The 15222-nt window shown below is 33.9% G+C and overlaps 4 protein-coding genes across 4 annotated transcripts; all 4 read left to right on the top strand.

Moving 5' to 3' along the window:
• Positions 1-508: 508 nt before the first annotated feature.
• On the top strand, positions 509-1441 carry LOC138200756 (olfactory receptor 52D1-like). The gene has a single exon (XM_069153639.1). The coding sequence runs from the start codon at positions 509-511 to the stop codon at positions 1439-1441; it is 933 nt and encodes a 310-aa protein (XP_069009740.1).
• A 3752-nt stretch (positions 1442-5193) lies between these two features.
• LOC138200757 (olfactory receptor 52D1-like) lies at positions 5194-6126 on the top strand. The gene has a single exon (XM_069153640.1). The coding sequence runs from the start codon at positions 5194-5196 to the stop codon at positions 6124-6126; it is 933 nt and encodes a 310-aa protein (XP_069009741.1).
• Positions 6127-8990: 2864 nt separating this feature from the next.
• On the top strand, positions 8991-9923 carry LOC138200758 (olfactory receptor 1D2-like). Its single transcript, XM_069153641.1, has one exon. It carries the CDS (start codon positions 8991-8993, stop codon positions 9921-9923), a length of 933 nt encoding a protein of 310 aa, XP_069009742.1.
• A 2440-nt stretch (positions 9924-12363) lies between these two features.
• LOC138200759 (olfactory receptor 52D1-like) lies at positions 12364-13296 on the top strand. Its single transcript, XM_069153642.1, has one exon. It carries the CDS (start codon positions 12364-12366, stop codon positions 13294-13296), a length of 933 nt encoding a protein of 310 aa, XP_069009743.1.
• Positions 13297-15222: the final 1926 nt, after the last annotated feature.

The following is a 15222-nucleotide window of genomic DNA, read 5'->3' on the forward strand; positions in this document are numbered from 1 at the left end:
ATTTAAATTGATTTTAACTGAACAGTTTTACCATCAACGAAGCCATCAGTTCACTCACAAATCCAATCCCTTTGAAACAGTATTTTTTTTTTTAAATCTAATTGTTCAAGTGATAAACATGATATTTTTGGACATAAGAGCAACCTTTAACATTTTTCAACATCAATTTAAATTCTGAATGCACCTTCATGCACCAATTTCTATGTACATATATATATATATATATATATATATATATATATATATATGTATGTATGTATATATATATTATATATTATATATTATATATTATCCTATGCACAGTAGATTGCAACATGCTGCAGACGTTTGAGTCCCCCGTCAATTTCCAAGGAAGCAAACTTTCACACCTGAACACTGATTGGCTGATTATAATTCCCAGCTCAGGTGTTTCAGTAGTCTACACTAGATGGAGAAGAGAGGAGAGACCAGACGTTGCTCAGGACCAAGTTAAGCTACAAATAAAAAAGAAGAATCAAGGTTCCCTATCATGATGGGTAATGTTTCTGTAATAACATGGTTTTTTCTTTCAGGTTTAAATGAAACAATCGACCACCGATTTATTCTCTTCTTTCTCAGCTTGCTGTGTTACTGTACCATTTTGGTGGTAAATGTTTCAATAATTGTGACAATCATCATGGATAATAACCTCCATGAACCTATGTATATTCTGCTGTGTGCTTTTTGTATGAATGGACTTCATGGGACAACAGGTTTTTACCCCAAATTTCTCTGGGATCTGCTCTCTCCTGTTCACATGATCTCTTATGCCGGATGCCTTGTTCAGGCTCTGGTGATGTATTCCTTCGCCTTCAGTGATCTGTCGATTCTTGCAGTCATGGCATATGACAGATATCTGGCTATATGTCAACCACTGCAGTATCACTCTGTCATGTCAAAACAAAGACTCATTAAGTTAGTCTGTTTCTCTTGGTTAACACCTTTCTGCATTATTGGAACAAATATTTATCTGACATCCAGGGTAAAGCTGTGCAGCCGATATATTTCCAGACTCTATTGTGTAAATTGGATTATTGTTAAACTTGCTTGTTTCCCAGCTGAAACTACAGTTAACAGCATAGTTGCATATATTACAATACTCATTTACGTATTTTATGGTGTTTTTATAGTTTGGTCCTATATGTATCTCATTAAAACTTGTGTCAATTCTATAGAAAACAGAGCAAAGTTCATGCAAACATGTGTGCCACATTTAATCTCCTTACTCACTTTTGCTGTCACTCTACTTTTTGACGTCATGAATATGCGCTTTACTTCAAAGGAATTACCTCAAACCTTTCAAAACTTTGTTGCAATAGAATTTCTTCTCATACCTCCCATTATAAATCCTCTCATCTATGGTTTTAAATTGACTAAAATACGGAACAGAGTTCTTAGAGTTGTTCATTTTAGAAAGAAATGACTATTTTCTTACACAGTGAGAACACTCAGTCTCCAAAATATTGCACGATAAAAATCTCAATTCTTTCCTTGGTTTTCCTTGAAAAACATTTATTTCATTAAATTCAAATTTGTGTCTTACTTTAAGAAGGGAGGTGTTGAATCAGATGCCCTCTCTACCTGCTTTTGGCAAATCCTCTTACATGTAATTTTACAGCTTTTACCTTTTTGTATGCGTGTCTCAGATGATTTTTGAGAATTAGACTGTTTCCACTGAATAAAAATGTATTTTGGATTGGCAATTGTTAGATTACCATGTAGAATTTAGAAATAAAATAAACACAAATCATAAAATTGTGATAGCGTTAACATTGCACATCATAGTTAACAGCATAGTTTCAAATATTACAATAATCTTTTCTGCATGTCATGTTCTTTTTATAGTTTGGTCCAATATGTATCTCATTAAAACTTGTGTTAGTTCTATGAAAACAGAGCAAAGTTCATGCAAACATGTGTGCCACATTTAATCTCCTTACTCACTTTTCTTTTGACAACAGTTGTCAATGTCACGAATATGCATTTGATTTCAAAAGAATGACCTCAAACCATTACAAATTTTGTTGCTGTGCAATTTCTTGTCATAGCTCCAATTATGAATCCTTTCATTTGTGGTTTCAAACTGACTAAACTTTGCAACAGAATTGTTAGTTGTTGTTTTGTTTTTTTATGAAATGAGTTTTGTCTTACACGGTGAGAGCACTCTGAACAATAGACAATTAAACATGAAACCTTTCCTTGATATGCCTTGAACAAGGTTTAACAGGGTCTTCCTTTGAATGTTATTCTTCCTCCAAAAGACTGGTGCAAAACCAAGTGCACCCTCTACTTGCTTCTAGGCAGTAGTACGACCTTGCATATTTGGATCTGACCTTTGTAAATCACATTGTTCCCACTAAATATATGAGCTCTAAATGTTTTTCAGAAAGTCACTTCTTCGATAACCATATTGCATTTTTACTTATTTATATGCATATCTGATCCTTGTAAATCCAGTCTAAATATACAAACTAAATATATTTGTTCTAAATGTATTTTGAATATGGTCACTTGTCTGATTACCATGTTGCATTAATTAATAAAATGGACATAGATATACAAACTTGAAGCTTCTTAGTATGTTGTTAGATCATTATTGATGCTTGTCAACACACTATAGCTTTTGTGGAGACTAGACATGCACATAGGACAAGAGAAAGAAAAAAGAGAAGGACAAAATAGAACATAATATTCAACATGTCAATAAGATACATGTGGCCTGGCTGTCGAGAACAAACAAAAAACATTTCATATGAAAATAAAGTAAAAGACCATTGTTGAGCCACATCATAAAAAAAAAAAAAAATGTAAATCTTTTTTGTCAAAGTAAATTACTTTTATGTTTCAGCTGACATGGAGATAGACCTTGAGAATCTATGGAACATTTTTCAATTGTGAAAACTGTTTTTGCTCCTTGCCATTCACCACACTAAGAAATAAAGTCATATTTCACAGGACACATTTCAAAAGTAGCTACAAGATAATGGGACTGTTGAATTGTGTTTAAGTTGCATGCACAATGCTGTTTGTGTTGTTTATTTAAAATACTGTTTGAAAAAAGTGCTAAAGATACTATTTATATAATAATATGTATAAATGTTTGAGGGAAACCTGGTAATGGTGACAATTCAGTATACTATCATGGATTTAAAGGGAATGACTTATTTTGAAGATGTCAGGAAGTAACCAGCTTTGTCAAATGCAAAGGTCCAGTTGTTGAGCCTACTTTCTACTCAGTAAAACTGCAGTGTACGTGTCTGGTCATTATTTGCAGAGTGCAATACAAAACAATAACATATTTATTTACAGGTACTCCAGTGTTTTAAAAATCGTTTTGCAAAGCCAATATCTTTCATTTTCTAAAAATGCCTCCACCTAGTTTGCTTTTGTGATAAGTTGTTAGTCTAATCTTCCAGTAACCTCAGACAGAGGGGTCACTGGAAAATGTTGAAATATGGGTATCGTTGGGTAGAGAAGGAAACATGTAAAGCTACCTCATGGAGCACTCTTTGGACTTCCCACACAATTATAGGGAAGTTTTAGCTCACCATGCAAACATAGCTGTGGAAACATGTTTCAAGTGGGGAGTGCTGTGGAGATGATGCAATATATATGAGTTGGAGTCTTAAATGAAAAAGAATCTATATGACTAATATATGCTGTAATATACAAGTTGTTTGTGTGTGTTTTCTTATTTACATGATGATAACAAGGGTCATAACATAGACGTCGAAATGCAAATCAAATTGTTTCTTCAGCACCAAGCACACACAGACAGCGTGTCCCAGGCCTTGGCTTCCTGCTCTCCTCTACCTGATAAACATTACCTCCCTGCTCTCTTACTGGCAAAGAGTCTGCCGGTGTACACTCTCTGATCACTTTTTCATTAGCTGTCCTTTTGGATGTACTGTACATGAGATTTGGCTCTGCTGATGTATCTCAAGATTTCAGTAACTTCATGTCAATGAAATTTGTAATTATTCCTCCGATTGTGAATCGTATTATATACGGATTCAAACTGACCAAACTGGGCAACAAAATCTTGAGTTTAGTCAACATTAAAGTGTCAACACATATTAGAGGTGAACTTTCAAAATGAGACATCAATTTTGAAAAGATATCAGTGAATTTGTTATGTTTAAAAAAAATGCAAATATGGTTAGAAAATAGATTTATTCAAACAGTTTAAGTCAGATATCAGAAATGGCATCTGATTTTTGTCTTGCATGATAAGAGCACTTAGAGTTTGTTTCCTTCGTCTGTCTTGAGAAACATCGAACAGAAAAGTAGCATTTTATTCAAATCTAACTTTTTTTCTTCCCGTGAATTTTATACTTTGTATAAAGAAGATTTATTCATAAATGGCTTCATTGTGTGTTAGTTTAAAAAGTTGAAGAGCTACCTCATTTTGAGTGTAGTATATCACAGCAGCTTCAGTGACTCCTCAATGTTTAATTAAAGCCTTTTATATTTATCTCACCTCACAATTGTTTATTCATGACAAATGTTCTAGTATTCAGAATGTTGCATGTTTCCTGTTTTTGTCAAGTTTAATTCAAAAGTATTTTTTTCTCCCTGTAAAATAACAGTTTACTGTAATATGCATGAACAGTAATAGTAGTCTAGTATTCAATAAATCGTGTACAAACGGAGCTTGATCTGCAGTTTTTTCTTGAGTATTTTAAGTTAGTATAACTGCACAGTTTTACTCTCAATGAAAACATCAGTTCACTTACAAATCCAATCCCTTTGAAACTGTATGTCCAAAAAACCTAATTGTTCAAGTGATTAACATGATATTTTTGGACATAAGAGCAACCTTTAACATTTTTCAAATTCAATTTCAATTCTGAATGCACCTTTATGCACCAATTTATATGTGTGTGTGTGTGTGTGTGTATATATATATATATATACATACATACATATATATATATATATTTATATATATATATTTTATCCTATGCACAGTAGATTGCAACATGCTGCAGACGTTTGAGTCCCCGTCAATTTCCAAGGAAGCAAACTTTCACACCTGAACACTGATTGGCTGATTATAATTCCCAGCTCAGGTGTTTCAGTAGTCTACACTAGATGGAGAAGAGAGGAGAGACCAGACGTTGCTCAGGACCAAGTTAAGCTACAAATAAAAAAGAAGAATCAAGGTTCCCTATCATGATGGGTAATGTTTCTGTAATAACATGGTTTTTTCTTTCAGGCTTAAATGAAACAATCGACCACCGATTTATTCTCTTCTTTTTCAGCTTGCTGTGTTACTGTACCATTTTGGTGGTAAATGTTTCAATAATTGTGACAATCATCATGGATAATAACCTCCATGAACCTATGTATATTCTGCTGTGTGCTTTTTGTATGAATGGACTTTATGGGACAACAGGTTTTTACCCCAAATTTCTCTGGGATCTGCTCTCTCCTGTTCACATGATCTCTTATACCGGATGCCTTGTTCAGGCTCTGGTGATGTATTCCTTCGCCTGCAGTGATCTGTCGATTCTTGCAGTCATGGCATATGACAGATATCTGGCTATATGTCGACCACTGCAGTATCACTCTGTCATGTCAAAACAAAGACTCATTAAGTTAGTCTGTTTCTCTTGGTTAACACCTTTCTGCATTATTGGAACAAATATTTATCTGACATCCAGGGTAAAGCTGTGCAGCCGATATATTTCCAGACTCTTTTGTGTAAATTGGATTATTGTTAAACTTGCTTGCTTCCCAGCTGAAACTACAGTTAACAGCATAGTTGCATATATTACAATACTCATTTATGTATTTCATGGTATTTTTATAGTTTGGTCCTATATGTATCTCATTAAAACTTGTGTCAATTCTATAGAAAACAGAGAAAAGTTCATGCAAACATGTGTGCCACATTTAATCTCCTTACTCACTTTTGCTGTCACTCTACTTTTTGATCTCATGAATATGCGCTTTACTTCAAAGGAATTACCTCAAACCTTTCAAAACTTTGTTGCAATAGAATTTCTTCTCATACCTCCCATTATCAATCCTCTCATTTATGGTTTTAAATTGACTAAAATACGGAACAGAGTTCTTAAAGTTGTTAATTTTAGAAAGAAATGACTATTTTCTTACACGGTTAGAACACTCAGTCACATAATATTGCACAATCAAATCTCAATTCTTTCCTTGGTTTGTCTTGAACAATGTTTATTTTATTAAACTCAAATTTGTGTATTACTTTAAGATGGTAGGTGTTAAATCAGATGCCCTCTCTACCTGCTTTTGACAACACTTATTGATATGACAAATATGCATTTGATTTCAAAAGAATTACCTCAAACCATTACAAATTTTGTTCCTGTACAATTTCTTGTCATAGCTCCCATTATGAATCCTTTCATTTATGGTTTCAAACTGACCAAACTTTGCAACAGAATTGTTAGTTGTTGTTTTTTATTTTATGAAATGAGTTTTGTCTTACACGGTGAGAGCACTCTGAACAACACACATTTAAAAGTGAAACCTGTCCTTGATATGCCTTGAACAGGGTTTAACAGAAACCTGCCATTTTATGAAATTCAAATATGTCTTCCTTTGAATGTTATTCTTCCTCCAAAAGACTGGTGCAAAACCAAGTGCACCCTCTACTTGCTTCTAGGCAGTAGGACGACTTTGCATATTTGTATCTAACTTTTCTAAATCAGATTGTTCCCACTAAATACATTAGCTCTAAATGTTTTTCAGAAGGTCACTTCTTCGATAACCATATTACATTTTTACTTATTTATATGCATATCTGATCTTTGTAAATCCGGTCATTCCCATTAAATATATTTGTTCTATATGTATTTTGAATATGGTCACTTGTCTGATTACCATGTTACATTAATTTATAAAATGAACATAGATATAAAAACCTGAAGCTTCTTAATATGTTGTTAGATAATTATTCATGCTTGTCAACACACTATAGCTTTTGTGGAGACTGGACATGCACATAGGACAAGAGAAAGAAAAAAGAGAAGGACAAAATAGAACATAATATTCAACATGTCAAATAAGATACATGTGGCCTGGCTGTCGGGAACAAACAAATAAAATTTAATATGAAAAGAAAGTAAAAGACAATTCTTTAGCCACACACATGATAAAAACATTTTTTTAATCTTATTTGTCAAAGTAAATTACTTTTATGTTTCAGCTGACATGGAGACAGACCTTGAGAATCTATGGGACATTTTTCAAGTACGAAAACAGTTTTTGCTCCTTGCCATTTACCACACTAAAACACAATGTTTTAAAAATTGTTTTGCAAAGCCAACATCTTTCATTTTCTAAAAATGCCTCCACCTAGTTTGCTTTTGTGATAGGTTGTTAGTCTAATCTTCCAGTAACCCCAGACAGGGGGTCACTGGAAAATGTTGAAATATGGGTATCGTTGGGTAGAGAAGGAAACATGTAAAGCTACATCATGGAGCACTCTTTGGACTTCCCGCACAATTATAGAGAAGTTTTAACTCACCATGCAAACATAGCTGTGGAAACATGTTTCAAGTGGGGAGTGCTGTGGAGATGATGCAATATATATGAGTTGGAGCCTTAAATGAAAAAGGATCTAGATGACTAATATATGCTGTAATATACAAGTTGTTTGTGCGTGTTTTCTTAAACACATGATGATAACAAGGGTCATAACATAGACGTTGAAATGATAATCAAATTGTTTCTTCAGCACCAAGCACACACAGACAGCGTGTCCCAGGCCTTGGCTTCCTGCTCTCCTCTACCTGATAAACATTACCTCCCTGCTCTCTTACTGGCAAAGAGTCTGCCGGTGTACACTCTCTGATCACTTTTTCATTAGCTGTCCTTTTGGATGTACTGTACATGAGATTTGGCTCTGCTGATGTATCTCAAGATTTCAGTAACTTCATGTCAATGAAATTTGTAATTATTCCTCCGATTGTGAATCGTATTATATACGGATTCAAACTGACCAAACTGGGCAACAAAATCTTGAGTTTAGTCCACATTAAAGTGTCAACACATATTAGAGGTGAACTTTCAAAATGAGACATCAATTTTGAAAAGATATCAGTGAATTTGTTATGTTTAAAAAAAATGCAAATATGGTTAGAAAATAGATTTATTCAAACAGTTTAAGTCAGATATCAGAAATGGCATCTGATTTTTGTCTTGCATGATAAGAGCACTTAGAGTTTGTTTCCTTCGTCTGTCTTGAGAAACATCGAACAGAAAAGTAGCATTTTATTCAAATCTAATTTTTTTTTCTTCCCGTGAATTTTATACTTTGTATAAAGAAGATTTATTCATAAATGGCTTCATTGTGTGTTAGTTTAAAAAGTTGAAGAGCTACCTCATTTTGAGTGTAGTATATCACAGCAGCTTCAGTGACTCCTCAATGTTTAATTAAAGCCTTTTATATTTATCTCACCTCACAATTGTTTATTCATGACAAATGTTCTAGTATTCAGAATGTTGCATGTTTCCTGTTTTTGTCAAGTTTAATTCAAAAGTATTTTTTTCTCCCTGTAAAATAAGTTTACTGTAATATGCATGAACATTAATAGTAGTCTAGTATTCAATAAATCGTGTACAAACAGAGCTTGATCTGCAGTTTTTTCTTGAGTATTTTAAGTTATTTTAACTGCACAGTTTTACTGTCAATGAAAACATCAGTTCACTTACAAATCCAATCCCTTTGAAACTGTATGTCCAAAAAAAATCTAATTGTTCAAGTGATTAACATGATTTTTTTGGACATAAGAGATGCTGCAGACGTTTGAGTCCCCCGTCAATTTCCAAGGAAGCAAACTTTCACACCTGAACACTGATTGGCTGATTATAATTCCCAGCTCAGGTGTTTCAATAGTCTACACTAGATGGAGAAGAGAGGAGAGACCAGACGTTGCTCAGGACCAAGTTAAGCTACAAATAAAAAAGAAGAATCAAGGTTCCCTATCATGATGGGTAATGTTTCTGTAATAACATGGTTTTTTCTTTCAGGTTTAAATGAAACAATCGACCACCGATTTATTCTCTTCTTTCTCAGCTTGCTGTGTTACTGTACCATTTTGGTGGTAAATGTTTCAATAATTGTGACAATCATCATGGATAATAACCTCCATGAACCTATGTATATTCTGCTGTGTGCTTTTTGTATGAATGGACTTTATGGGACAACAGGTTTTTACCCCAAATTTCTCTGGGATCTGCTCTCTCCTGTTCACATGATCTCTTATGCCGGATGCCTTGTTCAGGCTCTGGTGATGTATTCCTTCGCCTGCAGTGATCTGTCGATTCTTGCAGTCATGGCATATGACAGATATCTGGCTATATGTCAACCACTGCAGTATCACTCTGTCATGTCAAAACAAAGACTCATTAAGTTAGTCTGTTTCTCTTGGTTAACACCTTTCTGCATTATGGGAACAAATATTTATCTGACATCCAGGGTAAAGCTGTGCAGCCGATATATTTCCAGACTCTTTTGTGCAAATTGGATTATTGTTAAACTTGCTTGTTTCCCAGCTGAAACTACAGTTAACACCATAATTGCATATATTACAATATTCATTTATGTATTTCACGGTGTTTTTATAGTTATGTCCTATATGTATCTCATTAAAACTTGTGTCAATTCTATAGAAAACAGAGCAAAGTTCATGCAAACATGTGTGCCACATTTAATATCCTTACTCACTTTTCTTGTCACTCTACTTTTTGACGTCATGAATATGCGCTTTACTTCAAAGGAATTACCTCAAACCTTTCAAAACTTTGTTGCAATAGAATTTCTTCTCATACCTCCCATTATAAATCCTCTCATTTATGGTTTTAAATTGACTAAAATACGGAACAGAGTTCTTAGAGTTTTTAATTTTAGAAAGAAATGACTATTTTCTTACACGTGAGAACACTCAGTCACATAATATTGCACAATTAAATCTAAATTCTTTCCTTGATTTGCCTTGAAAAACATTTATTTCATTAAACTCAAATGTGTGTCTTACTTTAAGAAGATAGGTGTTGTTCCTGCTTTTGGCAAATCCTCTTGTATGTAATTTTACAGCTTTTACCTTTTTATTGCACCTTATACCTTATTATTATTACAGGCATATCTCAGATGATTCTTGTGAATTATACTGTTTCCACTGAATATAAATGTATTTTGGATTGTCAATTCTTAGATTACCATGCAGAATTTAGAAATGAAATAAACACAAATACAAAATCAAATCATAAAATTGTGATAGAGTTAAGATTGGATATAATAGTTAACAGCATAGTTTCAAATATTACAATCATTTTATATTTAATGTTATTTTTTATTGTTTTACTTGTGTCTATAAATGCTGCTGTAGCAAAAAAAAAAGTCCCCTTGTGGGATTAATAAAATATCTATGTATCTCTCTCTCTCTCTCTCTCTCTCTCTCTCTCTCTCTCTCTCTCTCTCTCTCTCTCTCTCTCTATCATCATCTCTGCATGTCATGTTCTTTTTATAGTTTGGTCCAATATGTATCTCATTAAAACTTGTATCAATTCTATAAAAACAGAGCAAAGTTAATGCAAACAAGTGTGCCACATTTAATCTCCTTACTCACTTGTTTTTTTTGACAACAGTTGTCAATGTCACGAATATGCATTTCAGATCAAAAGAATGACCTCAAACCATTAAAAATGTTGTTGCTGTACAATTTCTTGTTATTGCTCCCATTATGAATCCTTTCATTTATGGTTTCAAACTGACCAAACTTTGCAACAGAAATGTTGAAATATGGGTATCATTGGGTAGAGAAGGAAACATGTAAAGCTACATCATGGAGCACTCATTGGACTTCCCGCACAATTATAGAGAAGTTTTAGCTCACCATGCAAACATAGCTGTGGAAACATGTTTCAAGTGGGGAGTGCTGTGGAGATGATGCAATATATATGAGTTGGAGTCTTAAATGAAAAAGAATCTATATGACTAATATATGCTGTAATATACAAGTTGTTTGTGTGTGTTTTCTTATTTACATGATGATAACAAGGGTCATAACATAGACGTCGAAATGCAAATCAAATTGTTTCTTCAGCACCAAGCACAAACAGACAACGTACCCCAGACCTTGGCTTCCTGCTATCCTCTACCTGATAAACATTACCTCCCTGCTCTCTTACTGGCAAAGAGTCTGCCGGTGTACACTCTCTGATCACTTTTTCATTAGCTGTCCTTTTGGATGTACTGTACATGAGATTTGGCTCTGCTGATGTATCTCAAGATTTCAGTAACTTCATGTCAATGAAATTTGTAATTATTCCTCCGATTGTGAATCGTATTATATACGGATTCAAACTGACCAAACTGGGCAACAAAATCTTGAGTTTAGTCCACATTAAAGTGTCAACACATATTAGAGGTGAACTTTCAAAATGAGACATCAATTTTGAAAAGATATCAGTGAATTTGTTATGTTTAAAAAAAATGCAAATATGGTTAGAAAATAGATTTATTCAAACAGTTTAAGTCAGATATCAGAAATGGCATCTGATTTTTGTCTTGCATGATAAGAGCACTTAGAGTTTGTTTCCTTCGTCTGTCTTGAGAAACATCGAACAGAAAAGTAGCATTTTATTCAAATCTAATTTTTTTTTCTTCCCGTGAATTTTATACTTTGTATAAAGAAGATTTATTCATAAATGGCTTCATTGTGTGTTAGTTTAAAAAGTTGAAGAGCTACCTCATTTTGAGTGTAGTATATCACAGCAGCTTCAGTGACTCCTCAATGTTTAATTAAAGCCTTTTATATTTATCTCACCTCACAATTGTTTATTCATGACAAATGTTCTAGTATTCAGAATGTTGCATGTTTCCTGTTTTTGTCAAGTTTAATTCAAAAGTATTTTTTTCTCCCTGTAAAATAACAGTTTACTGTAATATGCATGAACATTAATAGTAGTCTAGTATTCAATAAATCGTGTACAAACAGAGCTTGATCTGCAGTTTTTTCTTGAGTATTTTAAGTTATTTTAACTGCACAGTTTTACTGTCAATGAAAACATCAGTTCACTTACAAATCCAATCCCTTTGAAACTGTATGTCCAAAAAAAAATCGAATTGTTCAAGTGATTAACATGATATTTTTGGACATAAGAGATGCTGCAGACGTTTGAGTCCCCCGTCAATTTCCAAGGAAGCAAACTTTCACACCTGAACACTGATTGGCTGATTATAATTCCCAGCTCAGGTGTTTCAGTAGTCTACACTAGATGGAGAAGAGAGGAGAGACCAGACGTTGCTCAGGACCAAGTTAAGCTACAAATAAAAAAGAAGAATCAAGGTTCCCTATCATGATGGGTAATGTTTCTGTAATAACATGGTTTTTTCTTTCAGGTTTAAATGAAACAATCGACCACCGATTTATTCTCTTCTTTCTCAGCTTGCTGTGTTACTGTACCATTTTGGTGGTAAATGTCTCAATAATTGTGACAATCATCATGGATAATAACCTCCATGAACCTATGTATATTCTGCTGTGTGCTTTTTGTATGAATGGACTTTATGGGACAACAGGTTTTTACCCCAAATTTCTCTGGGATCTGCTCTCTCCTGTTCACATGATCTCTTATGCCGGATGCCTTGTTCAGGCTCTGGTGATGTATTCCTTCGCCTTCAGTGATCTGTCGATTCTTGCAGTCATGGCATATGACAGATATCTGGCTATATGTCAACCACTGCAGTATCACTCTGTCATGTCAAAACAAAGACTCATTAAGTTAGTCTGTTTCTCTTGGTTAACACCTTTCTGCATTATGGGAACAAATATTTATCTGACATCCAGGGTAAAGCTGTGCAGCCGATATATTTCCAGACTCTATTGTGTAAATTGGATTATTGTTAAACTTGCTTGTTTCCCAGCTGAAACTACAGTTAACAACATAGTTGCATATATTACAATACTCATTTACGTATTTTGTGGTGTTTTTATAGTTTGGTCCTATATGTATCTCATTAAAACTTGTGTCAATTCTATAGAAAACAGAGCAAAGTTCATGCAAACATGTGTGCCACATTTAATCTCCCTACTCACTTTTGCTGTCACTCTACTTTTTGACGTCATGAATATGCGCTTTACTTCAAAGGAATTACCTCAAACCTTTCAAAACTTTGTTGCAATAGAATTTCTTCTCATACCTCCCATTATAAATCCTCTCATCTATGGTTTTAAATTGACTAAAATACGGAACAGAGTTCTTAGAGTTTTTAATTTTAGAAAGAAATGACTATTTTCTTACACGGTGAGAACACTCAGTCACATAATTAAATCTAAAGTCTTTTCTTGGTTTGCCTTGAAAAATGTTTATTTCATTAAACTCAAATTTGTGTCTTACTTTTAAGATGGTAGGTGTTAAATCAGATGCCCTCTCTACCTGCTTTTGACAACACTTATTGATGTGACAAATATGCGTTTTAGTTCAAAAGAATTACCTCAAACCATTAAAAAAATGTGTTGCTGTACAATTTCTTGTCATAGCTCCCATTATGAATCCTCTCATTTATGGTTTCAAACTGACCAAACTTTGCAACAGAATTGTTAGTTAATTAAATTAAAAGTGAAACCTTTCCTTGATATGCCTTGAACAGGGTTTAACAGAAACCTGCCATTTAATGAAATTCAAATATGTCTTCCTTTGAATGTTATTCTTCCTCCAAAAGACTGGTGCAAAACCAAGTGCACCCTCTACTTGCTTCTAGGCAGTAGGACGACTTTGCATATTTGTCTGTAACTTTTGTAAATCAGATTGTTCCCACTAAATATATTAGCTCTAAATGTTTTTCAGAAGGTCACTTTTTCGATAACCATAATGCCTTTTTTCTTATTTATATGCATATCTGATCTTTGTAAATCCGGTCGTTCCCGCTAAATATATTTGTTCTAAATGTATTTTGAATGTGGTCACTTGTCTGATTACCACGTTGCATTAATTAATAAAATGGACATAGATATAAAAACCTGAAGCTTCTTCATATGTTGTTAGATAATTATTGATGCTTGTCAACACACTATAGCTTTTGTGGAGACTAAACATGCACATAGGACAAGAGAAAGAAAAAAGAGAAGGACAAAATAGAACATAATATTCAACATGTCAAATAAGATAAATGTGGCCTGGCTGTCGGGAACAAACAAATACAAATTAATATGAAAAGAAAGTAAAAGACAATTCTTTAGCCACATGATACAATTTTTTTTTTTTTTAATCTTACTTGTCAAAGTAAATTACTTTTATGTTTCAGCTGACATGGAGACAGACCTTGAGAATCTATGGGACATTTTTCAATTGTGAAAACAGTTTTTGTTCCTTGCCATTTACCACACTAAAACACAATGTTTTAAAAATTGTTTTACAAAGCCAATATCAACAGAAGGAAACATGTAAAGCTACATCATGGAGCACTCTTTGGACTTCCTGCACAATTATAGAGAAGTTTTAGCTCACCATGCAAACATAGCTGTGGAAACATGTTTCAAGTGGGGAGTGCTGTGGAGATGATGCAATATATATGAGTTGGAGCCTTAAATGGAAAAGGATCTATATGACTAATATATGCTGTAATATACAAGTTGTTTGTGCATGTTTTCTTATTTACATGATGATAACAAGGGTCATAACATAGACGTTGAAATGATAATCAAATTGTTTCTTCAGCACCAAGCACACACAGACAGCGTGTCCCAGGCCTTGGCTTCCTGCTCTCCTCTACCTGATAAACATTACCTCCCTGCTCTCTTACTGGCAAAGAGTCTACCAGGGTTCTTGTCTATAATTGTGTGTGCTGCAAACACTGCTGTAATTTGTTGATTCTGATCCACAAGGATTGAAACCGAAATGAGTTTTGAGTGATTCATTGTGCTGTTGAGCCCGTTTGCGGTCACGTCATTAGAAAACCTTCAGGCTTGGTTCAGATGCAGCGGGGCAGATGACTGAATGAGTGTATGAAGGTGCGTCCAGGAGGAGCATTACGCCACTATCAAGAACATAAAACTCGGATTCATGCATCAAAACTGCAGCATGTCTATCAAAATATTCAAAATTTGCCATCAATATTAAAAACCTGAAGCAGAAACAAAATGATTGTTGTATAACTTGATTGCAAACAAATGAAAATCAATTTTACGTCTGTCTGTACCAGTTTCCAATGATAAC

Source organism: Embiotoca jacksoni, unplaced genomic scaffold (genome assembly GCF_022577435.1).
Source record: "Embiotoca jacksoni isolate LCO1_2020_lvr unplaced genomic scaffold, fEmbJac1.0.p SCAF_2, whole genome shotgun sequence".
Classification (NCBI taxonomy): Eukaryota; Metazoa; Chordata; class Actinopteri; family Embiotocidae; genus Embiotoca; species Embiotoca jacksoni.